General features: G+C 41.4%; 1 protein-coding gene across 1 annotated transcript; it reads right to left on the bottom strand.

Moving 5' to 3' along the window:
* Window positions 1-492: 492 nt before the first annotated feature.
* On the bottom strand, window positions 493-27462 carry LOC128737987 (novel acetylcholine receptor chaperone). The gene is made up of 4 exons (XM_053832780.1): window positions 27292-27462; window positions 10716-10854; window positions 2293-2444; window positions 493-2212 (listed from the first exon to the last, which is right to left on the bottom strand). Exons 1-4 carry the CDS (start codon window positions 27460-27462, stop codon window positions 2147-2149), a joined length of 528 nt encoding a protein of 175 aa, XP_053688755.1. The 3' UTR covers window positions 493-2146.
* Window positions 27463-27920: the final 458 nt, after the last annotated feature.

Here is a 27920-nt window from a genome sequence, read left to right as displayed (position 1 = left end):
AGGAGCTAGATAAAGACTCTACGGAGCTATGCCAAAACGTCTGCCGATAAATTGACGAACATCAGGTGGCAACGGCGGAGAAACTCACGAAAACGGAACCCGATTAGGTGTGGTATCTAACGTTAAACGTTGTCGGGAATCACAAGAAGCCAGGTAAAACCCCTCAAGATCCTTCGAACATCCATGTCCAAGCATCTATGCAGGAACGCATCTCGGGAATTACGAAGAGGTCAGGAGCGACTAAATCAGGAGCAAATAAAATGTATTTGTTTTTGTTGAAAAAAGTGATTTATCATCATCAATTTCCACTCACCTTTTCACCGAGTCAGAAAAACGACAAAAGTCCGCGTGATCAATCCACCCAGAGCTGTCAAATGACGTCATCATGCAATGCGCTATATACAGAAGGAAGCCATTTTCGGTAAAACAGCAAAACTTTCGACAGGATCAATCATTTATGATTTTATTAATGTATTTTGTTTTACTCTTCATATAAACTTGTAATATGGTTTTGAATATTGTTGTAGTTGCTGCTTGCTTATCGGTTGCTTCGTTTTGCTGCTAGAATTTGCCACTTTTTCCTGGTTAAACAATCGTAATTTATTCGAGTTGGTTTGTTTGTTTGTTTTTTTTGTTGTTATTTGTTTCGGTGTGATCTTCTACAATTTTAACAACTTTCGTTTAGCTGTTTATTTGTTTCATACAACGATGGTGCATTGTTTTTTTTTTGTTTGACTAGAATTTGTCTTTTTCCCTTTCTTAATTAAAACGTGAATTATTTCTTGTGCTGCCTGCAAGTTATCCTCCGAATACAGTAAGTATGTTAGTAATGGTATTCGCTTGTTATTCTATTATAATCAAGTTTGCATGATGTTTCGTTACGTTACTACTTGAAAAAGTGCAGTATTTATTTTACTTAGCAATGTGATCTTACTCTTAAAACACTTGATAAATGTTCTTAACTCAGTGCTGTATAACTTATAATCCGCAACAACTGAAACGTTTTGCTGAAGTCTTTCAAGCTTATCGTGAAAATAGATAAGGTTATGTATGTTGTCTGATATCTATTGTATTGTTCTGCGAGAACAGGACTGAGAAGACTGCTCTAGCTTGCGTGAGCTGCAGAGATGTTTAAAATTATGCGAAATAAACCTAAGAAATTGTACAACTGACTAGAGATGTTCCGCTGCTTGTGCGAACGCAGCGTTTGAACACATTTGACCATAAGTAAACAAACATCCTGTTTCTGTTTCTATTTGCCATTGCGATCAAATTTATAATATGAATTTTTTGGAAAGGATTTCGAAAGAAACAGTGTATAGTTGAATAGTTTTGGAGTCGATAAAGATCGAGGGTTTACGAAAGGCAGAGAATTCCAGCTCTGATCTGGTCGTCAAAAGTAATTTACACTTAATGGTCGAGTTTTTTGTTTTGCATCAATCTTGCTTCACCTAGAATTCGTCGTTTATTTGAGCTTATCACGATTAGATTAAGTTGAAAAAACTGCAGGGTCAATAATAGCCCTTGTGGTACGCTTTACAAATCAGTTTTGTACCGGCTTTTTGCTAAAATGAAGCTTCCGTTAAACTTGTACTATCCGCTTCGTTTTGGAATTCCGGAGAAGCACTAATAAATTGTTCCTTAAGTTCAATGTTTCTTATTTCCCTATTAACGGTCACGATGAAATAATGAACCTTCAAATTCGCTCGAAGTGAATTCGTTTCAATTTAAGGTTGCTTTCCTTAACATCAGCAGCATTATCGCGAAAATATTTTGATCGTTTCGAATTTAGAAAATTTTCATAAATTTGCAATAAATTCATAATGAAGTGCTTGATAAACTGCAGAAACCTTAGAGGATGCAAACATAATCTAACATTACCGACCAAATTCCAGGTGAAACAAATATTATGCTAAATAGTCTAATCTCTTAGATGGTAGTTATTAGTCCGGAAAAGTGGAGTGTGAATGTACGACAACATGAGAAACACAAACCGCTGATTTTCTTCAATTGTCCTTTGCCATTTTCCGGGAATGGTACCGTAGAGTACCCGTGCATCAAATCATCATCGCCTGCTGATTGCTGCTGCTGTTGTTTTCTTTTTCTGGTTTTTGATGAGATCAGAGATTGTGAAACTTCATCTCGTTTAATCCTGCTTGATGCCATTGCTGGTAACTTTTTCCGCCGCAAGCAGCGATTCCCGTCTGCTGGCCTAAAATTTGAAATACGATTAGTGTTTGCGATTGCTTAATTCTTGGTGAGTCAGTGACTATGAGGCTCATCAAGTCTTACCTGGTACCATATTACTAGCCGACCGATCAACATAAAGGTGAACACCAAAGCCGGTCCGCATCGTTCGAATGGATCACTAACCATGTAGTGCGAGTACACAGCTAGAAACATCAGCATCAGTAGAGTAACGTTGGCCACATTTTTGACTTTGTCTGGAAGAAAATATTTAATGAAATTCTTCATTGTCATTGTATTTACCAAAATCTTTACAAGAAAACTATTTCTTAAACATTTCAAAGTGAGAACTTATTTTCTACCCCAAAGTTGTTATTACGAATGGTTCATATTTGGTACGAGAGCACATTCGTAGCACATTACGCACCAGAACGCGTTTCAGGCATGATTATGGTCTGGTCTCGTTATCAACGAGTTTGGGCTACGAAGATTGTATGTAAGAGAAAATACACTTGTGCAATTATGATCTGCTTAACAAGTAGTCGTCGTGGTTGCGGCGTCGTCGTCGACTGTTCTTACGTCAAGGGGAATTGAGTAATCATTAACTTTTCGTCGGAAAGCGCAATTTCGTAAGCAGTTTTAAAAAAACTGCTTTTGAAATATACAGAATCAATGACGATTTATTTCTCCACCGGGATTGACCTCTTCCAGCAAGACAATCTTACACTTCGGTCGTATCTGAGTATCTCCAAATCGATAGCCGAATCTTTCAACTTGCTTTACATTACTTTTTCTGCAACAATCCGCTAATCGAATCAGTGCCATCCTCAACTAACGGGTGCGGGGTGTGCCTCGAAATCGTCGACCTTTGTCGGGTTCTCTGTTGAATATTGTTTTCTCTGATCTCTCGTCCGGCATCCTTGCTACGTGGTCAGCCCATTGTAGCCTACCGTATTTTAGTCACCTCACAATATCTGCATCTCTATACACCTGTTATATATTGCGTGATTCACGCGCATGAGTCACACTTTCTTTTAATATGTCGCCAAGAATTATTCGCAGGATCTTACGCCAAGAGCTCGTCGGTCGCTGTCTTTCAACATCTACGTAGAGTACGGGTTTCGTACGGAGTTGATGGCTTCGCGACCTCAGCTGGCAACTTATCCGCTATTCTAACGCTTGATTTCAAACTATCAAGGGTAGCACGTATTAGCCTAATCAGTTTTGTTGCAAAATCATGTTCAAGCATAATCAGCCACAGCTCATTTCGTTTAACTGAGACGTACGCCGCCTTGAAGTCTAGAAAGAAATGGTGAGTCTGCAAGTTGAATTCTCGGAATTTATCGAGGGTTTGACGCAATGTGAACATTTGGTCCGTCGTGGAGCATCTCCCTCGCAAACCGCAAAAAGCCGTGGGCTTAAACCGTCATTAGACATTACCATTCTTTATCGACAGACTTCGCAGCCGGATGTTAGAGTACAGGAAAATTACGGGGCTAGTGTAACGATCCTTCTGACTCTAGCTAGCAAGCACCGCCTAGCCGACATTCGATTATGGGTATGAAAGGGGGAAGGCAATGAAGATGCGTCCAACACAGCTCTAGCCATCCCAATCTCCTGCCTAGCACTTCCACGTGGCCATACCCGGTAATGCTCTTTCCTTAAGATTGAGTAGCTGAGCTAGGGCGTGCGATGCTGCGTGGATCCCGGCTGCCTGATATCAAAATTGTAGTTTTGGGCAGACGGCTGACGTTGATAGGTAAGCCCCAACATATATTCTAATTGTTAAAACCTACTATAGAATGGAAACATTGACCGTAAAACTTGCCAATAATGTACATGGATATTGTTGGGTTGTTGTACATGTAGCACTGATGGAAACTCAAATGATGGCATCATTATGATGCAACTATATCTGATTCAAAGGACTGCTGGTGAGCTCGTTCTATTTTTATCCATATTAATTTCATTTCATTATATGTCATGTGATAAATTCATTATATGCATGATATGATAAATTCATGAATACAGAGGCATCATATGCGTGGAAGACTGGAGGATGGAGTGAGGAGTCAACCGGAATCACTAGGAGGAAACTCCTGAAGGTCTGAAACAATATTTGTGTTGCACTCTTCGAACCAACAAACTATCACGTGGGTTAAAGCTGGTGCAGCGAAATTGATTGTTACATGAAAGGATCTTAATGCTGGAAGGAATTTCTTATAATCCCGGAATGCTCACAAGTGTCTCTGCTTGTGGGTCCGCCCAATCCCTTTTGGTCCTTCTACAACAGCTTTAGTGTGAAATTCATTTCACAATCAAATTTGGATCTACAGTAGATCTACCCCCTTACACTGGCAGGACCTTGAACTGATGGTGGATTCCCCCCCATACATTCGATTATTACCCACCTTGGTCGATATGCATTGAGACATGAGATTTGTCATGACTGTTGCCTTGGTTACCTTTTTACATTACACAGGTTAATAAACAAGTGTTGCTAATTCGCGAGCAAGGAACTAGTTGACCACCAGTTGAGGGGAGTAAAAAGCACCAACAGGAGGACAGAGATCGTGAAGAATTAGAACAACTATTCCGAGTTATTCCGAGTTAATGGTACGCGCGAGTTTTACGAGAAAGTTAATAAAACTCGTAAGGGCTATAAAAACTGACGCGCGAAGGGACGAGGGAGGGAATCTAATGACAAACACAAAGGTGATCGACAGGTGGAATCAGTTCTTCGATGAACACTTCAATGGCGAAGCTGTAGAAAAAGGCGGAACGAAAGATAACCTAAGAGTGCCCATGGAAAATTCCTGACATATGATCTCAAGGTACGACGTCTAACAAGCCAGTCGTCGTATGTTTGGATCTTGGCTGGGAGAGGCTATTAGAGTCAATAGGATCGTAGCACTAGCTCATAGTTTGCATTCAAGGATAATCAGTTGCTGAAACATTACTATCTTCCGTCAGATAGTAATGTTCCAGCACCTGGTCACCTTGATTTCAAACGAGAAATCGAATTGCTAAAGACCAACAAAGCCGCTGGTAAGTATCGCTCACCGTCAGAGCTTGAAAAACATGACCGAGAAACGCTGGCAACGGCTCTACACCGGGTTATTACCAAGAGTTGGGAGGAGGAGCAGCTACCGAAGGAATAAATGGAAAAGGTGGTTTGTCCCCTGTACAAAAAAGGTGACCGGCTCGACTGCTGGAACAATCGCGGCTAAGGTAAGGACTTTCCAGGTGGTATTCATGGGGGGACGCGCAACTACGGACTAAATTTTTACCATCCGACAGGTCTTGTAGAAATGTCGGCAGTACAATGTGCCCACACATTTTTATTGATTACAGAGCAGTATAGGATACAGTCGATCGAGACCAGCTATGGCAGATAATGCACGGACATGGTTTTCCGGATAAACTGAATCTCGGGGACACTCGAGAACCTTCGAGACGCACCGAGGGTTGAGAAAAGGTGACAGCTTATCCTGGGTGATCCGACGAGCGGGCATTGAAACGAGAGGCATGATTTTTACCGCGGAAGACATACGCACCCTTATCGTGTTCGAGCGAAAGGTGCTGCGCACGATATTTAGTGGAGTACAGAGTGAAAGCGAAGAGTAGCGGAGGCGTATCAAACACGAGCTGCACGAGGCACTGCTTGCAGATATTCCCACTCTGGGGTGCCCAGACCTAAGCAGAAGGTGGAGCATCGACAGGTTTGCAAGCAGGATTAGGACCGAAAAATAGCAAGTAATCATGGGAAAGCGGATCTTCTTTAGGTAATTAATTTTTTATCGCAAGAATTCCGGCCAATTCGGTTAACAACTCCGAAATTCGGAGTTCCACTATTAAGGGGTTTTTAACATTAAATTTTATAGAAAAGACGGGATGTGTGTTCCGATCTGGACCCACCGGTGAAATTTAAATTGGATTTGAAACCAAACTTAAAATTGAACTTTAGATTAGACATTAGGTTAGCATTTGGCTTTGAATTCGGATTTAACGTTTTGTTTAAAATTGGATCAAAATTGAACTAAAACTTGGACTTCAAACTGAACTGCAATTGGAAGTTGCAATTGGATTTTTATTCGAAAATAAATTGGAATTAAATTAGACTAGATGTTGAGCTCAAATTGGGTTTGAAATTGGACTTGAAATCAGAATTGAATTTAATTTGAAATTGGTAAGAACTAGAGATAGTCGGGTATGGAAATTTGAATACCCGAACCCGACCCGTACCCGATTAGGAAAAAAAATTTAAAACCCGTACCCAACCCGAACCCACAAGTTTATTGTTTTGATACCCGAATCCGACCGGAACCCGTCGGGTACGGGTACGGTCCCGGGTACCCGATCATCTTTAGTGTTAAATGCGGTCAATAGAGATACCCGACCCGACTCGTACCCGGTTTCAAAAACCAAAATTAAGAATCCGTACCCGACCCGAACCCGCAAATTATTTTTTTTCGATACCCGAACCCGGCGGGCATTGCTGGCATTGAGTAAAACAACTATCAATCTGTCAAATATGAAATGGTTCGCATTCTACACTGATTTTAACCACTCGAGGAGAAATAACCATCGAACTGTCAAATTTTAACTAAAAAGTTAAAAATTTCGCGAAATGGTTCACAGCCTTAAAATTAAATTTAACTTGAACTAGAACTCGGAGGTGAAATTGGAATTAAATTATGCTCGGAATGGGCCTTAAAATGAATCAAGACTTGTTCGCGACAAAATCTGGACACCTCAATTTTGCAATAAAACAAATTTGCTAGAAGTTTAATCCATGAAACAATTTGATATCATTTATGTGTGTATCGTTAATAATTATCAAACAAATTAACATTAGTTATTTGGTCTACATGAAAAATTGGGAACTTTTTAGTTTAGCCTTGCCATGAGGGTCAGTGCAGACTTGTTGGCAACTAATTTAGCTGCGTTTGTCCAAGATTTTCGAAATTTATCTATAGTTGTTGCTTGTTCCTTGTGCTGGGACAGCTCTCTCTTCACCAAAGCCCAATACCGCTCGATGGGACGTAACTCTGGACAGTTAGGTGGATTCGCCTCCTTCGGTACAATATGGACTCCATTAGCATCATACCATTTCAAAACATCTTTGGCGTAGTGACAAGATGCCAAATCAGGTTAAAACAGCGAGAGTAGGAACGGTAACAATCATTTCTGCAGGCATTCTTCACGGTATATTTCCTTGTTAACCGTTCCCGTAGTGCTGTAACTTTTGCTTGCTGACCACAGCTGCATATGGCCTGCCATACTAAATATTTTTTGGGGAACTTGGCTTTCTTCTTTGTCCTAAAATGGTCTGCAACGCTATTCCGTTTCATGGCAGTGTAAAAAGATATACCAGGAAGCTGTTTAAAGTCTTCTAGGACATACGTTTCATCGTCCATTTTAATGCATGGAAACTTCGTTAAATATTCGCGGTAAAGCTTACGCGCGCTTGTTCTGGCCGTCGTATTTTGCTTATCATTACGGTTTGGCACAGTTCTCACCTTGAAAGACTTCATGCCTTGTCGTTGGCGACATTTTTATTTTACGAGCAATGGTACGTACAGAAAGATCTGGTCTCCTTCGTAATATTTGTTTTACCTTCGCATCCTTGTGGTGGTTCTTCAGATCCGTTTTTGTTCCACTTCCCTTCTTCCTAGCTGTTGTCAAGCGAGTATTAAATTATTAAACAATTTTAAAACACTGTGGAAATCCAAGCTTTTTGGCAAGTTTTCTTAACGAGAGATCCGGATTTTCATTGCGACCGCATACAATTGCTTTTCGCACCTGCTCTTCTTTCGACGCCATTTTACGCTGAGCGCTTGTAATATAAACAAGTGTTATATTGTCATAAAGAACAGACATACGCCTACCACTCTGCAAAATATTTCACTCATTGTTAATGTATTTCCGAAGCTGTGCCTTACCCAAGCCTTACTCGCCGACGAAGGACTCCGCTAACGGTCTCAGTCTGCAGAACTGGATAAGAGAAAGCACCTTGTAGGCAGAATTGAGCAATGTAATTCCTCGATAGTTTTTACACTCCATTCGATGTCCCTTTTTGAAAATTGGGCAAATGAGGCCGTCCAACCACTTCTCCGGCATTTGTTCTTCCTCCCAGATCCTGACAATGATCCGGAGGATTGCTTCGTACAGCCGCTCGCTCCCCGCTTTTAGAAGTTCAGCCGGGATACCGTCCTTCCCAGCAGCCTTACCGTTTTTCAGCTCACTGATTGCCTTCTTAACCTCCTCCTGTGTTGGTGGCTCCACAGCTTGACCATCGCTTACAATTTCTATCCTGTCCCTGCTGATCTCCGCATTTACCTCTCCATTCAATAGTGTCTGAAAGTGCTCCTTCCACCTGGCTGCTACCGCCGTTTTGTCGGTAAGCAGGTTGCCAGCACTATCATTGCACATCACAGGCATGGCAAAATTCCTGCATCTCACCGTTTTATAGAAACTCCGTGTATCGCTCCTGTCCACCGGCGAGCACGTGCTCCTTGTACTCGCATTTCTTTAGACGATGGATTCTTTTTTCCGCAGCACTAGTCTCTCTGTTTTGACGCGTTGCCGCAGTGAGCATGCGACTCCTGGCCTGGTTCTTTTCATCTGTTACTCTCTGGCATTCGGGATTAAACCAACTGTTACGCTGTCTTCCACGTGTCATGCCTACCACCTCTCTCGCTGCTGTTTGGATGGTACCATGGATGTTCCTCCACAGCCCATTTATATCTTCTTCTTCTACCTACTGTTCTGCGATTCGCTGATCAAGCTTCCTGGCGTACTCCACTGCTACGCCGTCTGCCGTTAACCGCTGGATGTTGAAACGCAGCGTCCTTTCAGTGCGAGTTTTCGCCGTGTTCGACAGCCTTGCGCGAATCTTACTCGCTACGAGATAATGGTCAGAGTCGATATTTGGTCCTTGAAAAGACCGTACATCGATAACATCCGAAAAGTGTCGACTGTCAATCAAGACATGATCGATCTGGGAGCTAGAGTCTCCATTCGGATGCCTCCAGGTGTGTTTCCGAATATTCAAACGTGGAAAGTAGGTGCTACAGATGGCCATCCCTCTGGCCGCGGCAAAATTTATGAGCCTCAGGCCGTTATCATTGGTCGACAGATGAAGGCTATGTCTTTCACTGGACTGGCCGGAAGAATTCCTCCCTCCCGATCTGCGCGTTTGCATCTCCGATGATGATTTTCACGTCGTGTTTTGGGCACTCTCCATAGGTCCTCTCAAGCCTGTCGTAAAACTCGTCTTTAGCATCATCGGATTTATCATTTGTCGGTGGGTATAAGTTGATTAGGCTATAGTTGAAAAATTTGCCCTTAATCCTCAACACGCATATACGGTCATCTACGGGCCTCCACCGGATAACTCGTTGCTTTTGTTTTCCCAACACTACGAAACCGACTCCATGTTCAGCTTTCTTACCGCCACTGTAGTAGATGTGGTACTTGAAAGAAGTGGCTGCAATAGGGTCTATAGCACGGAACTCCCTTTCTCCGGAATTTGGCCACCGAACTTCCTGAATAGCAGCGATCTCCACTCCGAGTTGATGCAGCTCTCGAGCAAGCAAGCCAGCCCGTGCCGGTTCATGGAGAGTTCGGACATTCCAGGTACCAAGTTTCCAATCGTTATCCCTTAATCGTTTCCTTGTCCCTTGTCGTGTCCTATACCGATTGTTCCGTCCTGAATTTCTTTGTTCGTTGTTCGTGGTAATTGAGTTTTCGGTATACTACCTCACCGGGGTCGCGATACCTACATCCCGCTGATCGGTCTGCCATCTTAGGTATAGCTTGCGGGATACAGCATTTCATATTCAGCCGCCCGTTACGAGACAGACGCTGTGTGAGCCGCCCCTCACCTGGAGAACAGGCGCTCTAGTTCACACCTCCTAGCTTAGCTGCTTCAGTAAGCATTTCCGGGTAAGGCCATCGACCGTCATCATTTGACTTAGATCTGCGTTGAAAATTTCACCACATCCTTATTTTTTGTTCTAGAGTTAGTTAGTCGTAAACATCGATTGCACCATCGACATTTTTGCCGAACGTTCGGCTGTTGAAATTTCGGCAAAATTTTGCCGAATTCGGTACTTTTTTTTAAGTGTGTAAAGTAACTTTGAAAGAACCGAACAAAAATGGCAGTAAATATTAAGTTGACAGATATTGCAAGATTTCCGATTTGTGTGCCAGAAAGCAGAATAAGGCAAAGGACATAAATAATGTTTAGTGTCATCAGTGGCAATATCTTTCTACTTCGACTAGGTTGGCTGCCAATTGCTTTCTATGGCGTCGGAAAGTAGGTGGTTGAGTGGAGCAATGGAAACAAAAAAAAAAGTTGGTGGCCATACCCGCTGCCATTAGTATTCATATTAACATCTTCCGACACAGTCGCCAAGATGCTAATGAGGATACACTGTTATCTTGAGAAAAATTCGTTTCTGCAGTTATCCATACCGAAATCTTCTACATACCAGTAAGGTTAAGGGTTATACGATACTTACGACTGGGAATGAGCACCATCGCTAGGCCGCAGAACACCTCCAGTCCTCCGACCGACCGGCGGTACCATTTCGAGGGCAGTTTAAAGTCGAACAGGGAGGAAAACGGAAACACTTTGGCATACTTGACGTAGTTTCTTCGCTGTAACGAGAGGTGCGGAAAATAGAAGAAAAACAGTTAGGTATTGATGCTGGTTGGGGCTGCCCGTGAACGGCGATTTGTGTTTATATCAAACGTGACTGATGGTCGATTATAAATTTGGCTAAACAGCAATCGAAAACAGATACAATTCGGATTCGCGAGAATAAACAGCGCACGTGGTTTGTTTTAATGCAGCTTTTGAATTTCATCGGTTGGTGATCTTTCATGAATCAGCGGTAATAGCTTTTTACAGTGGAAAATGATCGTTTGTTAAAACAATGAAACAAAAAACACCTCCACTGTCGAGCAGCAGTCCCAAACGCTGTTATTATGTCACTGCAGCTTGTTTTAATACTGAGTATCCAGGGAAAGCAGAATTTATTTTTAACATTGCCTAACCTGACTACACTAGGTAAGTGGCTTCACACCACTGACTGTAGATGTCATCGTACTTGAGGAGCGTGCGTCGGCGGCGTTACATTACCGCTCAGCTGACCAGGGTCAACACGCGAATATTCGCTGATTCGCTTTCGTATAGATGGGTGCTTTGCCCCTCGGCTGCTGGCATATCACGCTTATGCGCAACGACGACGCGACGGCATCGATGCATATCATTTACAGTCCGGGCAAGGCACGTGATTCATGCCAGCCACCCGGCAGTGCAGACATACTTGTTTACATGCGTTGCTTTCGTAAAAGTATCGAAATGTTTTATGGACTTCGAAGAACATCGTGATATGTTTTCGACTGCGTGTTTCAAGGCTTGGTCGGATTGGGATTGTTTACAAAACAGTCAAGGGCCAAAAAGAATTATGCGTCTCATCAACGTATTCGTCAACTTTAATGACTGACAACGTTACATTGACGTTTACGCTGACACATACTTTTATTTAGCCTTTTGATTAATGATGGAAAACTTTTTTTATGTAGCATCAAAATACAGTGGAATTTAACTCTTCTGCACTGCAAATAATTACAAACACCTTTAGTTGAGTTATCCGCAGACATTTAGTCGTCCTGTGAAGAATCCGTTTGATGGTTGCGTAAATCGGATTCCATTCCGATTGAATTACGACACGAAAGTACATAAATCTTCTCAGCCATTTCATATACCCATCAGCAAATATCAACGAAAATAGATCACCATTTTGCCGGTTCTATTATATGATAAAATGCTTCCCCATATTTGCGCTTAACGGTTTGAGCGACAGGAACGGACCACCTTGAACCTGCTTCGCCGTGTCGCGTCGAATTTCTACGTCGGCTCTCAATTATGCTAGAGCTGCTGTTGCTACAGTTGCGTCGCTTCTGACTCAATTTTTTTTTTTGCTTGAGTTCATCAGCAATTTGAGAAGAAAAATCTATTTTTGGAACGGGGTAGTAGAAGAGTCTGAACTTGAAGGCGAGACGGATAAGCTGTCTATGAGGCAACAGCGTAGGAAAAAACCTCAGATCATCACCACTAATCACGGGAACAAACCCAAAATATCACCGCATAAAAAAGAAAGTATAAAACAAATGCTCAAATCGAGATCAAACCGGCCCAGTACGTCGATTCGATCAATTCTAAACAACTCTACCTACATGTATGATTGTAAGTAAGCGATTTGCGAATGTTTATAAATACATCCCATTCATTATTGCTGTGACGAATGCATCATCATCAGCAGACGAACCTGTGCTGAGCTGAGATGCAATCGAATTCTTGCGGTACACATTCTACATATCCGTCCCTGCTCGTCATTACGGCTGCACGGAGAATCAAGCAATCTGTCCGCATCGGATTGACTGCTCGCTAATGGATTGCTTTAGTATGCCGGGAAAATATTGTTTGCATCATGCGAACAAGATCCAGCAGCAGACTGATTTTGTAAGCAAAATATCTTGATTTAATATACGTAAGCACATATGAGCACTAGTGTGATCAGAGTTTAATAGAAACTGAAAGGCTCACGACGCTTTCTATGAATATCATCATTAAACTGGTTTTATGATTAATAAAATACTTTTAGAATTGCATACATAACTCAATGTACTGGGGCTATTTTCTACAGCCGCACTCTCCGCATCTTATTTTCATGTGGGTGGTGCGAATTTCAGCGTCTGCTCCTCACTTGAAGGGTGGCTCAAACAGTGTCTGTCTCAGCAACGCAGTATTCCGCAAGCTACAAGGCCTATAAGATGGCAGGCCCATTAACCAGATTTAAATTCCGGAGTAATGCAGTTCCTTGCAGTAGACCCTCTTGCATTACACGTATACTGCCCATAAACGTATAACAGTCTCATGTGATTTTTCACCACTTTTGAGAAAGGTCTGGGAATCATCTTTAAATTACGTATTCCTTCAATATTTCAAACAATAAAGTTATGTTTGTTCCCAAAATGTTGAAAAAACTCCCACTATGTCAGTCCCACGGTAAAAATAAACGCATAACAGTCTCAAAGCTTGCTTCAGATAGTATTGGAACAAAAACAATTGCGTTTTCCGAGCTTTTCTTGTAATTTGGCTCATTAGGCGGCGCCCATTTTCTTCGTTCAGCGTTTTGGCTATCTTATTCCACCAGGTCTTCATCTGATTGATGTCTTTGACAACTTTTCCCTTTGCCTTGAGTCTCCTCTTCATGATTGCCTAGTATTTCTCAATAGGGCGGAACTGAGTGGCAATTGGGTGGGTTAAGATCTTAAGGAAGTTTCAAGGAGGTTAAGGAACAAACTGGACCCCGTTCTCTGCGTACCACTCTTGAACGACTTTTCTGTAATGACAGTTTGCCAAATCTGGCCAAAACATCACGGGATGCTGGTGGGAGCGAATGAACGGCAAAGTTCGTTTTTGGAGACACTCCTTTTGGTACAGTTCCGATGTCATTGTCTTATTTGTAACGAAAAATCCCCCATTTCAAAGCCAATTTTCAAGTCATATATTCAAGTCATATATTAAATTTCATATAAATTTCTATTTGACTACCGATTGCAAGGTAAATTTAAAGTACGTTTTCAAGTTCCATTGAGGTCCAATTTCATGTCCAACGGCAAGCCTGATTTAAAATCAAATTTCAAGTTCAACTTCAAAGTCCGATTTAAGTTCGATTTCATGTCCAATAATCCATTTTAGGTCCAATTCCGAAACTAATTTAATTCCCATTTACCCTCCGAGTTCAAGATCAATTTAAGACTAATTTTAAGCCAGAAATTAAAATTTCGAGACAAATATATTTGCGGTTAAACGGCATGTCTCGGCATGTGGTCTTCGGCAACTTTTTGAATGAAAAAATTATGCATCTTTTGAAGGGGTCGTCCAATATTTACGTGTTACTTTAACAAAAATTTAAGTAATAACTTTTTGAGTAAACTTTTTTTCACCTTTTTGGTTTCAAAATATTAAAGATAAACAAATTTCAAGTATTTTTTCTGAAGATATCAAACTTCTACCTTTTACCCATTTTCAGCAATAGACCTTTGTTTATAAACGACCCCTCAAATCACATTTCTTCTTGTAACATGTTTATTTCAGCAGACAGCTCAATGTGTTGTTCTAGACAACATTTTGCACATAAAAGAGGAATATTTTTGCTAAAGACTGTTTTGCTTTTTCTGCATTAATTAATAAGATATAATTGATTTTAGGTTTTTTTTAAGGCATAAATTACACTAAATACTGAAGTTTCTGCCCAATCAAAATTCATCACTATATTTTCACTTTTTCGCCGTCGATTTTTCATTAATTTTTTTCGGCCGTTCCAGTCTTCACATCATTTGCGAAACTTACCTTCAGACATAGAAAACTTTAATTTACCACCCGCAGTTATTTGGTAAGATATTATAATGATTTTGCCCAAAACTGTTCACTTGAATTGATATGAAAAACTTTACTTCGTTTCGATTGCAATTTCAAATCCGTGACCGTCGTTATTATACGTTACCAAAGAAACGTGTGTATATGTGGAGTGATGCCATATTTACGTTGAGCATGAAATTGATCAATAATTTTCGCTATTTAAATAACGTAGAGTGTCGAAAATATACTTATAAAATTCACTGATAATTTACCGTAAAGAGCATTTTATGTGATAGAATTACTGTCGAATCTCGTTCAACAGCAAAAATAGGCGCACGATTCTACGTTTCATAATTGTTCATAACAGATTATTACCTACTACTAGCAACTCTGTTCTCGTAGTGAAAGTACTGAAATCACTAAAAAATGCAACTGGACTCTGACGACCTTCACCTTAACGACTTCGCCAGGTTCGTTTAACTAGCTCATGCTAGATCAAACCCTTTTGATCCCATCAAACGCTAACGCTTAGAGCTCTCGAAAAAATTTGGCTTCTCGAGTCACATTCAACTGATCCGCGAGTTGTTGCGTTTGAGGGCCATCTTCGTTCCAAAGTGCTTACAGTTTAATCAGCCCGAACGCCTGACGATGGTCGGTGTTGCGAATGGCACCGTCTTTTAGTTGCGTACTTGGCAGCTTTAAAGCTGTAATTTTATTTAATATTTTAGTTATTAATATAATACGATAGGTAAGTATAATCAATTACATATTCAGTGTTCTTTCCGTAATTTTCCAGGTTCTACGTCTGCGGCCAACGGATTCACCGAGGATTTTCTACAGGTAAGTATGGTAAGTATCGTTTTAGGTTACAAACTCAATGCAACTTTATGCAGTATTACAATCACTTAACGTACCAGATGTTTTCTGCTCACTAGCTATTTACAGCTCACTTTATTCGACGGCTTGGCAAATTATCTATGATTGTAAATCAATTGCTTCAATAAGTTTAATTATACTTTCGAACGGTTCACTTACAAACGACGATCAATTTTGCTGACTAATGAACTACTTTTGTAAACAAACTAACCCGTCAATCCGTCAATGTACTTGGTCGTAATGAAAGGTAAGTTGTTCACTTCTCCGTGACGAGGGGCTCGTCGACAGTCGGTGATGCCAGGTTGATGCTGAAGAAACATTTATAGTACCATCTGCATACTGCATCGCCTTTTGTGTTTGTTTTTCCGCATTTTATGGTTTTTGTTGTTTTTTTTTGTTTCTATGATTTGATTATAGTTACTTAAACAGCTTGGATCATTTGTGATTTCTGCGGGGTTGGGATTCGAAGCCGAGTCCTCGACGGAAAAGGCGTTAATGCTAACCAGTACCCAGTGATTGACCTTTCGTTTTTTTGTCGTCTTTATAGCGTTTGTTAGCTATGTTTCGGCATTAACATCTGGCTTTCTGACATTATCTTTTGTCTCATTTTAGAGATTTGTTGTCATTTTTTATTGTCGTTTATTGAAAACATCACAATTTGCTGGCGAAGTTTTTGGTTTGTATTTCTTGGATTTATATTCATTATCTTCATTGTCTTTGATATCTATATCTATATACAGTGTTTTCAACGTTTTGTATTTTTTAATTATTTTTGTGGCATTTTTGGTGTTTTTTGGAGCATTTTTCCATCGTATTTTTGTCGTCTTTCGTCTTTTCATCAGCTTATCTTCTCTTCTTTGTCATATTTCCTTCCTCTTTACGTTGTCTTTGCAGTGGTTCGTCTTTTTGTCATTTCTTTGTTGATATTTCTTCGTATTCGTCGTCTCTTTGTCGTACTTTTGCTCTGTTTTCATTGTCTTTTTGCCATCTTCCTGTCGTATTTGCATCGTTTTTGACGTCTGTTTTTGACATTTTTTGCGCTTGTTTTTGACGGTTTCTTGCTGTTTGTTGTTGCTGTTCGTCTTTCGATCGATCGTTGTTTTGCCGCCTTTCCTTTGTTTTTCTTGGTCATCTTTTCATCATGTTTCATTCTGTCCGTTGTCAAGACAACAAAAATGTTGTCTTTGTCGTGTCGTTTTTTTTGTCGCTGTTCAGCCGTCTTTTCGTCAACTTTTCATTGTATTTTCGTTATTTTTAATGACTGACAAGTTTCTAACAAATTTTTTTCAAGTTTGACATTTGTGCAATTTTTTAAGCTGTATGCTACAAATATGATTACCTGCTGCTTTCATAGTTCCAGCACGGATCGATTTCGTGATGAGACGATAAGTTCCACTTGACCTACGTGAATTACGTAGCCATTCTCTTACTGCAGTTTCTTTACCAAATACTTAACGGAAATTGCAATTTCAATGGCTATTAATAACGGGTCTTTCAGACCGGGACACTATTATGACCTCAATCAACTAAACATACATGACAGCTGACAGTAACCAACCGAAATAAAAGATGTGTAGTCCCCTAACGCAAACCAAGCTGCTCGGTGCACGATTGGAAAACTCGTACAACGAGGAAGCTACTCAGACGAAATAGCCGTTTTAGAGCTGACTAAGTCTGAACCGAACCCCTTAATCGGACAAGCCAGTTATATACGTTGATACCAACGACGAATGAGACCGGGTTGTTGAGACAACGAAGCCGTATAATACGATACTCGGTTCCCAATAATTTTCTCCTCGACACACCGAGTAGGGAGCCTTCGTGCAGAGGACTATGACCGCCGTTACCGCCATGCGAACAATGAAACTGTTGTTAACTAGCTTCGACAATGTTACGTGATCTCGAGTTTAAGTCACCTCGTGAAGACCGTCTTCTACTAGTGTCAAATGTGCAAAATGTGCAAGGCCAGTCCCACCAGGAATTTTATTCCGCCCTGGGGCTCCACACATGAGGGGTGCTTGGGGTGCTACTCCTAAACACTTCCTTGTGGGACATTTCAGCGTAGCTATGCAAGCGGGTATGGATAGAGGCGATTGCCAAACGAACCTAAGGAACGCCTGTGGCTGTATTCAACAACAACTGGACAAATTATGGCGACGTTTTTTGTTGGAGTATCTCCCAGTCTATAGAAACAAACGATACCAAATCGATCCAGGTCCACTTTATAAAATGAACATTCCTTATTACATGTGTCATTATTGGTGACATATTAACCAATTACCAGGAAGAAGTGGTACAAAATTCAATCTTTCGTGTGGATCACACTAGTCACGATCAGTATTTGCATGAAATTATCTGCAAAAACAAAATGACAGATACCAATTTATCGGGTTCAATAGAAATTTGAAACACTTTTTGCAATTTTTGTGTATTTTTTACAATATGAAACATTTTAAGGAGCACCATTTAAATCACCATACTTTTATCCGTTTAATTGCTTCAATTATTTTTTTATCGTCTTCTGTATAAAAGAGGAGTGGGAATGTCACACTCGCTGGCATAGTGGGTGGGCTTAAATCATCGATAAATTGGATGGGTTTCAAAAACGATGTTTTATATACTTTTCTATTTAACTGAGTAGGTCATGAAGATAAATTATGCATGAACTACGTTGCGATTCATACCCATACCCAAAACAATGATTACCAAAACAAAATATGATAGAGATTAACAAAAAAGGGAAATATTGATTTAAAAAAAACAACACTAAAAATAACTGAATATTGTATTTATTAGACGCCCGACAAGTATTTTGTTTTATAGTGGCTCTTCCTAGGGTAGTCAAATAAGGCGAATCACGTTTGTGCCAAATGCTCAGAGAGGTGACAGTAGCAATTTCAACAATCCATTGAAATATGACAGAGCGTAACAACTTCGAACGAAAAAAAATATCAATGACACCAAACGAACGCCAACCAACTGAACTGAGTTCAAGTTTCGAAAACAGTGCATCAAAATCTTGCTTATGCGAGTAGTTTCCACCGAAAATGTTTTGGTTTCTAGCAAAACGTTCCCATTCAGATTTAATTTTAAATTTTCATAACAATTTAAACATTTTCTCTCTTACACATACTCGCTCAAAACAGTGGCAGCCAGCGGCATACAGTAGTAGCAAGGTCGGTTTGATATAGCTCGAGAAGAATTATAAAAAAAATATCTACAACAATCTTGTTCTGAAGCCAACCATTCAACTAACAAAATAGCAAAACCATATGATACAAACTAGTTATATCCCGACAAAAGAATATTAGACATCTTCTACAATGGATGACGATCGGTTCACCTATCAGTGTCGTTTTTGAACATAAACAAATGATTACTATAGTAAATCTTATATGAAATCACTCGAAATTTTTTATTTCATTGGAGAATTCATAGAATGAAACAATGTGTAATGGAAAAACATTGCTTCTTTTCCGCAGGAAAACATATCAGGCGAAAAAATTTGAACTAAATCAGTCGAAGAATTCCCGCCGGCGACGGTGACCAGGTCGCGTCGCTATTTTGGGCCCTCGGTGGGCATTGCCAGGCCGGCAAGCGGGTGGCAAGCGGCAGGCATGTTTTTTTTTTCAATTTCATATATACATATTCCGATGACCACGATCTTGACGGACGGATTGCACACCGGCGCCGTGGTGTGCGCGGTCAGAGAGCAAAGGATGGTCAGTGTGTCACACCACATCATCCAAGGGGGAATAAACCAAAAACCAAAATTCAAGAGAGAGTAACGCAATCTTGAGAGAAATTGGCTTAAAAATAAACGCTGGCATCGCAAACCGGTGCATTCCGTTTGGTGGCAGCACCTAACCTATACCGCCCCAACCGCAACGTCAGCATCAAGCAAGTGTTTGCCGCTCGCTCGTGGGACACTTTATAATAGATAAATTTGCCTACTCCAGACGGTTTGCGTTAAATCGCGAAACGCGAAAATCATTGAATGAGATCGATTTTTTTCCGCACTGACTATAATAAGTGACACCACACACACAGATGAGAGGAGGCAGTAAAAAATGTTGCTGAGAAAGTTCGTTTTCAAGATCAAAACAGAGTACAGCCGGGTTGTTTGTTTATTTTTGCAGTTTTATGCGTTGGATGTAGATAATAATTCTATGGACTAGAAAATATGTTTGAATATGAATTATAGCTATGATGATAGGTGCGAGAAAATGGTTTGGTTTGTTTTTTTATTTGTTATAGGAACAATCTTATTCCTACCAGATTTAAAGCAAACATCATCGTCGCAGAGTAACTGTCCGGCCACCTTGCAACATGCCCTGCTTACCGTATTTGTCCAGCTTTAGCGAATTTTTGAATGCTGGGTTAGCGGTAGAGCTGCGGTAGTTCATGGTTCATCCTCCCTCTTCATGCTCCATTCTCCTGTACGTCACTGAAGACCGTTCTTAGCCAGTCCGGGTTTCGAGAGGGACGCTTTACAACAGACCGAATGTTCACCTTGCGACAAATCATCGATTAACTTCGGAAATTCAGCTTGAAAAGTCACCATTCGTTTATAGCCTACAAGGCGGTGTACGAGTGAGTTACCCGGAATGAGCTGTGGCTGATTATGCTTAAACATGGTTTTCCAACAAAACTGATTAAACTGACCTCAGATAGCTGACGTCAGATAGTTAGACGCAAGGTAACGGGCAATCGAATTTGCTATTCAACATTGCATTGGACATCAAGATCGTCATCGAGGATATGAACGCCCAGGTCGGCAGGGAAGCAATGTATGACCGGTGACCGGTGCCCCATAGCCTGCACACCGGCACGAACGACAACGGCCAGCGATACGTCAACTTTGCAGCTTCCCGAGGCTTTGTGGTCAGAAGCACTTTCTTTCCCCACAAAGGTATCCACAAAGCCACCTGGAGATCACCTGACCAACGGACTTCGAACCTAATCGACCATATTCTCAACGAGGGTCGGTTTTGCACGAACATCATCAACGTACGCTCTCTACGGGATGCGGAACCGCCTTCCTCGGTTTAACATTCGGCAGCTAAAAAACCCGCCTGTAGGCCGAAAACTACGCACGCGTACTAGATGAAGCTTTGCCTTCCTCTGTGGAATTAGATGCTTCTATCCTCGAAAACGGATGGAGTATGATACGCTCGAACGTTCAACGAGGCCGCTACCGCGGTGCTAGAAGTAGGAACCTCAAGTGCACGAAATGATTAGTTTGACAGGGAATGCTAACAAGCGATCTAAGCATATCCACGAGAGAGAATTCGGCCAAGTATCGACGAGCGCGGAATGATTTGAACACGATCCTGAGGAGGAAAAAGCGTCAGAAGGAGGATAGAGATCGTGAGGAACTGGAACAACTATTCTGGTCTAATGACATGCGCAAGTTTTACGAGAAAGTGAACCAAATTCGAACCAAAACTCGTAAGGGCTACACACCTAAACCTGACATGTGTAGGAACGAGGGAGGGGATCTAATCACAAACAAGCGCGAGGTGGTCGACAGGTGGAAGCAGTTCTTCGATGAGCACCTCAACGGCGATATAGCAGCAGGAGACGCAATGGAAGTTAACCTCGGAGTACCTACAAACGACAACAGCGTACCGGCCCCCGATCTCGAAGAGATCCGGCAAGAAATCGGTCTGCTGAAGAATAATAGAGCCGCCGGAATGGACCGACTCCCGGCAGAGCTCTACAAAAATGGCCAAGAACCGCTAGCTACGGCACTTCATTGGATAATTTTTAGGATTTGGGAGGAGGAAAAACTACCGGAGGAGTGGATAGAAGGTGTAGTCTGTCCCATCTACAAAAAGGGCGACCGGCTAGACTCCTGTAATTACCGCAGCATGACGTTGGTCAACGCCGCCTACAAGGTGCTCTTCCAGATTTTGGTGCGTCGTCTATCCCCAATAGCAAGAGAATTCGTAGGGCAGTATCAGGCGGGCTTTATGGGGGCCCGTGCTACTACGGTTCAAGTTTTTACTCTCCAACAATTTCTCCAAAAATGTCGAGAGTACAACGTGCCCACGCATCATGTTTTCGTGGATTTCAGAGCAACATACGATACCGGTGAACGCGAACAGCTATGGCAGATAATGCACGAGCGGACAAACTGACGCGGCTGATCAAAGCTACTCTGGAGCGAGTGATGTGCTACGTGCGCGTTTCGGGGACACTCTCAAGTCCTTTTGAATCACGCAGATGGTTACGGCAAGGGATGGACTGTCCTGTATGTTATCCAATATCGCTATTGAAGGTGTGATCCGGCGAACGGGCATCGAAACGAGAGGAACGATCTTCAGCAAGAGTAGCCAACTCCTAGCCTTCGCAGACGACCTCGACATCATTACTAGAAACCTTGGGACGGCGGAGGCAATCTACGCCAGACTAAAAACGGAGCCTAGGAGGATAGGGTTACAAATTAATGCGTCGAAAACCAAATATATGGTAGGAAGGGGCTCCAGAGAAAGCAACGTTTGCCTCCCACGGACAGTGACTATTGATGGTGATTAACTGGAAGTGGTTGATGAGTTCGTATATTTGGGATCTCTGGTCACCGCCGACAATAGTACGAGCAAGGAGATCCAACGACGCATCCAAGCTGGAAATCGAGTCTACATTTCCCTCCGCATGATGCTTCGATCTGGGAGCATGCGCCGCCGCATAAAGCTGACGATGTACAAAACGCTAATCAGACCGGTAGTCCTCTACGGACTTGAGACAGTAACTTTGCTTACGGAGGATACCCGTGCACTAGCCATATTTGAACGAAATGTGTTGCGGACTATTTTTGGCGGAACAACAAACGGAAAGCGGATAGTGGTGGAGGCGTATGAATCACGAGCTACAGGCACTGCTTGGAGGGATTCCCATCGTACACCTGACGAAAGTTGGGAGACTACGGTGGACCGGCCACATCACAAGGATGCCGGACGACTGTGCAGTGAAATCCGTTTTCTTCAAGAACCCCACCGGCACCAGGAATAGAGGGGCCCAACGTGCTAGATGGGTCGACCAGGTTGAAGCCGACTTGCGTTTGACGAAGCGCGCGATGAGTAGCCCAGGACCGAGTACAATGGAGAGGAATTCTTGATACGGCAAGAGCCACCCCGGCTCTCGGCTGCTAAAGTAAGTAACTGGTGGTCATTGTTGCAGTCAATAGGTTCGTAGTAATTGTCTTGTACAATAACTGCTGTTCTCGAAGTCGGTAAATTTAATGCAGAAGGTCAGGTTTTAGTCCATTGTTTTCTGCATTTTCTGAGCATGTCTTAAAAAAATTAATCGCCCGATCGATTTATAGCCCGAGCAGGAAAGAAATATAAACAGATAATCAGCTAAAAACTAATCAAGTATGGTGCACTAAATCCCCTACTTCTAACATTTCGTCGCAAATAAGAACTAAATTACGAAACCATTACCAGTGAGTAAGAAAATCGATAAATCCACTAGGCAGATTTTACACTTATGCACATTTTTTTTGTGCAGACTTATGAACATTATTAGCGTTTTCTGAAACATTTCTGTAATGTTTTTATCGTAAGTATAATCGGGTTTTACTTTAACTGTTTTTGTATGATGATTTTCAAAATATTTTACAAACAATAAGCTGAATTTAAATTCGCCCAATTGTTATTGGAAACTATTATTGTATCAATTGATAGAAACAGATGCGTGCCGTAAACAAGCATCACACAATTGAAATCCTAATAAAATATCCTTCTTGTGACATCAAAAGATTGATCCTAGCTCAGTCAGCGGCATTGTGAGATATAGAGATAAAGGTCTTTTTTCGAAAAAATCCCCACTGTGCAGTGAAATGGAATTGAAAGAATTGTGGAGACTATAGGGGGACCCAACCAGAATTATTCCGAAAATATTGCTGGAAGCCTCAACCCTTGCCGCGTCTCAAAGGCACTCCCCGAGATTCGCACGAAACACATCACTCGATCCAATGTAGTTCACATCCGTCGAGTCAGTTTGTCCGGGAAACCGTGGTCTCGATCGACTGTATCGTATGCTGCTTTGAAGTTAATAAAGTTGTGATGCGTGGGCACGTTCTAGTCCCCACATTTCTGCAGAAATGCAGATCTGTCGGATGGTAAAAATTTGGTCAGAAACCGTGCGGGACCCCATGAAACCCTCCGGATAATTTCCTATCGGTGACACCCAGCGTAACTCGAGTGACGTCACGTAACAGAACGGGACAGCGAAACAAAAGGCAACGTAATTGCAGCAGCCGGGCCGATCACCTTTTTCGGTAGATGGAACAGTTAACTTCTTCTATTCATTCCTCCGGTAGTTTATCATCCTTCTAAACCTTGAAAATAACTCAGTATAGAGTCGTTGCCAGCGTTTCTCGACCATGTTACAGAATTCTGCTGGTGGACAGTTCTAACAAGCGGTTTTGTAGGTAACCCCATTTCTTGTTTAACTTTTGCAGATCATGTGCTGGGACATTATAGGAAACCCCTTGCGCACACACGATTTATTGTTGCTGTTGGTGGTTTTCGCACTGTGAAACTGGGAGCAAACAAACCATTGATATAATCACAAACTAGCAGTCTCCAAGTCCAAGTTTTATTACGTTCGTATAGTGGTTTTCATGACCAATTTTATAAAACCGCTAATAAAACTATGAGGTCCACCAGAATTTTCTGATGACCGCTATAAAACTGCTTTCTGAACAAGTGGCCCACTCATCAGAATGTTTTCATAACCGTTATAAGAATCAGGTTATAAGCTCTAGTAGTTGTATCACGCTCTGATGAAAGCAGCAATAAAACCGGTTAAACTTTAACTTTTCGCTTTTCTGGCAAAAGCTAAATAAGTTTGCTAGGTTTATCAACTTGAATATATATCCGTGAGCAGAAAAGTTTAAATTTTACTAACAGATCATTCTAAACGATTTGGTTTATAGCGATCAGAATAAAATATCCCATACAATATTTATTAAATTTTAAGCAATTTCGTTGGTGAGCATGTGCGCATTTAATGTCATCGTGCATATTGATATGATAGGTCGATAAAATCAGCGCGCCACTGAAATTTTACAATTTTCGAAAACTGGTTGTTTTAACAGATTGAAAATATTCAGTTAGTCAATCTCAAATTCAAATCATTTTAGTTGCTTCCTCAGACAGGAAAACCGATTGGTAATAGCTTTCTTTCTGCAAAACACTTTGCTTTGATGAATTTTTGTTTGCGAGCTAAACAAAATACTAGAATATGGCAATATGGTATCGCGTAAAAAAATGATTTCGGTATTGAACTTTGGTATTCTTCATAATAGCAGCAAAAAAACTCTTTGGTCAGGGTGTTACCGTTTAAATAGCCCTATTGAGCTAACAGATTTATTATTGTTTAACAAGTAGCCGTGATAAGATTAATTTTGATTGGTGCGCCATTTTGTATTGCTACGCCACACTTATGGTAAGTTTATAAGAGACGTGGTGCAGCCAACAAGGTTTAACGTGGTAATATAAGCAACCACAATAAATTTGCTTTATCAATAGTTTTATTATGGTTTTCTAGCTAGCTAGCGAACTGCGACTGTTCAGGCTGTTTATTGAATATCTTTTTTGAATTGGGACATTCCTTCGGCTGTAACTGTTGGACGGAGCACATCGCAACGTTGATGCTGAGTTGGTCGCAGACACACCAGTCCGCTTTTCTAATTCGATACAATCTGAGCAACTGCACAGTTGATAGCAACTGAGAGAACTACAAGACAGATTTTAAGGTCATCAGTGTACCATCCTGGAGAAAGTATACAACGAGAATAGCAAGGGTCCGACGTTGCTACCCTGAGAAACGGCGGAGGTACTCCGGAAGTCGCAAAACTCAGTGATCCCCGGTTTTACAGACAGACAGCGGTTTTCAAGATAGGATTTCAACTACTGGACGAAAACAGAACCTAAATCCTTCATTTGGTTAGCAGTAAAATGTGGTCAACGCAGTCGAACGCTACTTTAATGCCGCTATACAACCTTGTCAACTTGTGCTCCATCTTCCACATATTGAAGACAAAATTATCTGCAATCCACTAGATTTGTGCTGAACGAGTGGACGGAAAAAAAGCCATGCTGATCAGTGGAAATTTACTGATTTAGGCAGCAAATGGAGGGCAAAGACCGTAACGTTTTTTTGGCAGTTGTCTCTGAGGGCTCGAAGAAAAACGTAAATCGATTGTGACGATTTACCCATAGCCGTTCTAGATGTAACTGAGCATAGTAGCAAACGGTTTGCGCCTGCAAATGGGGAAGCGTAACATTTTTTACCGATTTGCTCTACTTTTGAATGAAATCTTAAAACTGAATAATCAATAAAGAGGGTTTAAAAATCATCAAATTTCTGGTCGATTTAATCGAATTAGGTTTATTTGCAAATCCAACTTGATGTTGACGACAATAAAAGAATGCCATTCTCAAAGCTCTAGTTTTATAAAATAACTGTCCGGCATCGATTTTTTCCCTTCAACATAGCCTTAACGTAGCCTTAAAGTTTAATTAATTTAAAGTCATGCCGATTTTGATGCGATTTTTGTGCATTGGTGAATAAAATTCGCCGGCGGGGGTCGGTAACAGGGGGGGTAGGTTACAATTCGGAAGCGCCTTGACCGTTTTCCACCAAACTTGACACACATGTTTCTTGATATAAGGGAATCAGCACTGGGGGGTTGACACAAGGATGGAGGGGGGAAGGTTCAAATAAGTGGAAGGGGTTGCGTTTCTCTTGCATTCAGACCGACTGCAGTTGCACTGGTGGCTAAGAGACAAGATAGTTAAGAGGAGGGGAGGGGTAATGAAGGATGGGATCCACTGAGGAAGGAAATACGGAGAAAAGGCTTTGTTTTTCTTTCGTTAGAGGAATTTCCAGAGATCAAACAGGTACATAATTAGCCAAGCAGCCATAACTCTGGAACGTCTGTTGAACAAATGCTTTTGACATAAAAGAATCAGCGCAGGGGGTCGACAAAAGAGAAAGACGGTCTCTTAAAAGTGATGTACAAGTGACTGAAAAAAGACAAAGGGGCCCCGAGTAAGATCAAGCAGTCAGCTAGTAATTCATAAATACTGATGCTTCAGACAATTTTTTCTCCTAATTTGAAATGCTACATTGACTAATGTATTGTCCTAATGCATGCATAATGTAACTAATGCATTGTGTTTAGAGCAGGGTGTCATTTTCTATTGACAGATAAAACAAATTTAATCAATAGAACACCAAACAGTATCGCAACATAACATTTGAATTTGCATTCTACAAAATTTGCATTCATTTTTTATCCCGCCCGGTTATGGATCCTCTCGGATTTGATTACGAAATCATCTCCACTATTCTATTTAATGCAGAAACTGATCCGTTTACTTTGCTTTGCATAACCAGCCAGCGCAGTGCAGGGTAGTGATGCATCATCATCCCACATCAGCTGGATAATTTATTCTGTTTTAGTGTCACCAGCGAACCAGCGTTCACGGAATGGCATAATTAAATAACACACCTTGTAAAAAGCAGGAAATTGCTTTTCCGTAAAATATTCACTTTGAGGAACAACATCCGACTAGTGTGATCTAATGTAATCGCAAAAACGGCACCAGAAAGCAAGGATAAAGAAAAACTGTACCGAGTGCCAGACAAGCTTCCATGCTGGTGCTGTACCGTATACGGGGAGATTGCACTAATACACACGCAAACGTTGTTGGGTGGTAAAAACCCAACTCAACCCTTTAAACCCGCAAACAAAAAAAAAATAAACTCACCAGATCCCGGTGCAACTCCTTGCTGATGTGCGGTGTGAGCTTCATCAAGCCGATAAATATGAAAAACAACCCGAGCAGAATGGATAGACTCTTCAGCACTATCGAGCCCATCCGCTGGGTGTTCTGGATGCTGGAGGGTGTCGTCGTTTGTGGGGCACCGGCGGTCGTCATGGCGGCTTCTCGTGAGTAACAGCGAACTAGCAAGCAAGAGAGCAGTAGGACTTGGTCTAGTAGAACCAAGTGAGGAAAAAAACACTTTTTACTGTTTTGTAACGTTTTTCTTTGCTGTTTGAATTTTTCGTTCAATTAAACTAGAGATCACAGAGAAGTAGGTGCCCTCGGCATTGCCTTTTTTCTTTCTTTCTTCTTGCAAACAGATCCAGTCATGCACCCATCATTTCGACACTTTCATCCTTCTACTGCACATGATTTGCGACTTCTCCGTGTCGGCTGATCGATTTTCCTCTCGTTATTTATTTTTAATCTTTTGCCCCACTTGAACACTTGTGAAATTAATCTCAACAGAGGCCAATATCACAACACTTACATTCAATGCCGGGAGAATGATCCCGTTATAATTATAGACACGTTTTGCGGCACAGAAACTTTTTTCGAAACAGCTGAGGAAA

The sequence above is a fragment of the Sabethes cyaneus genome, chromosome 2 (genome assembly GCF_943734655.1).
Source record: "Sabethes cyaneus chromosome 2, idSabCyanKW18_F2, whole genome shotgun sequence".
Taxonomy (NCBI): Eukaryota; Metazoa; Arthropoda; class Insecta; order Diptera; family Culicidae; genus Sabethes; species Sabethes cyaneus.
Note: the sequence above shows the minus strand (reverse complement) of the source record. Positions and strands in the feature narration are given on the sequence as shown.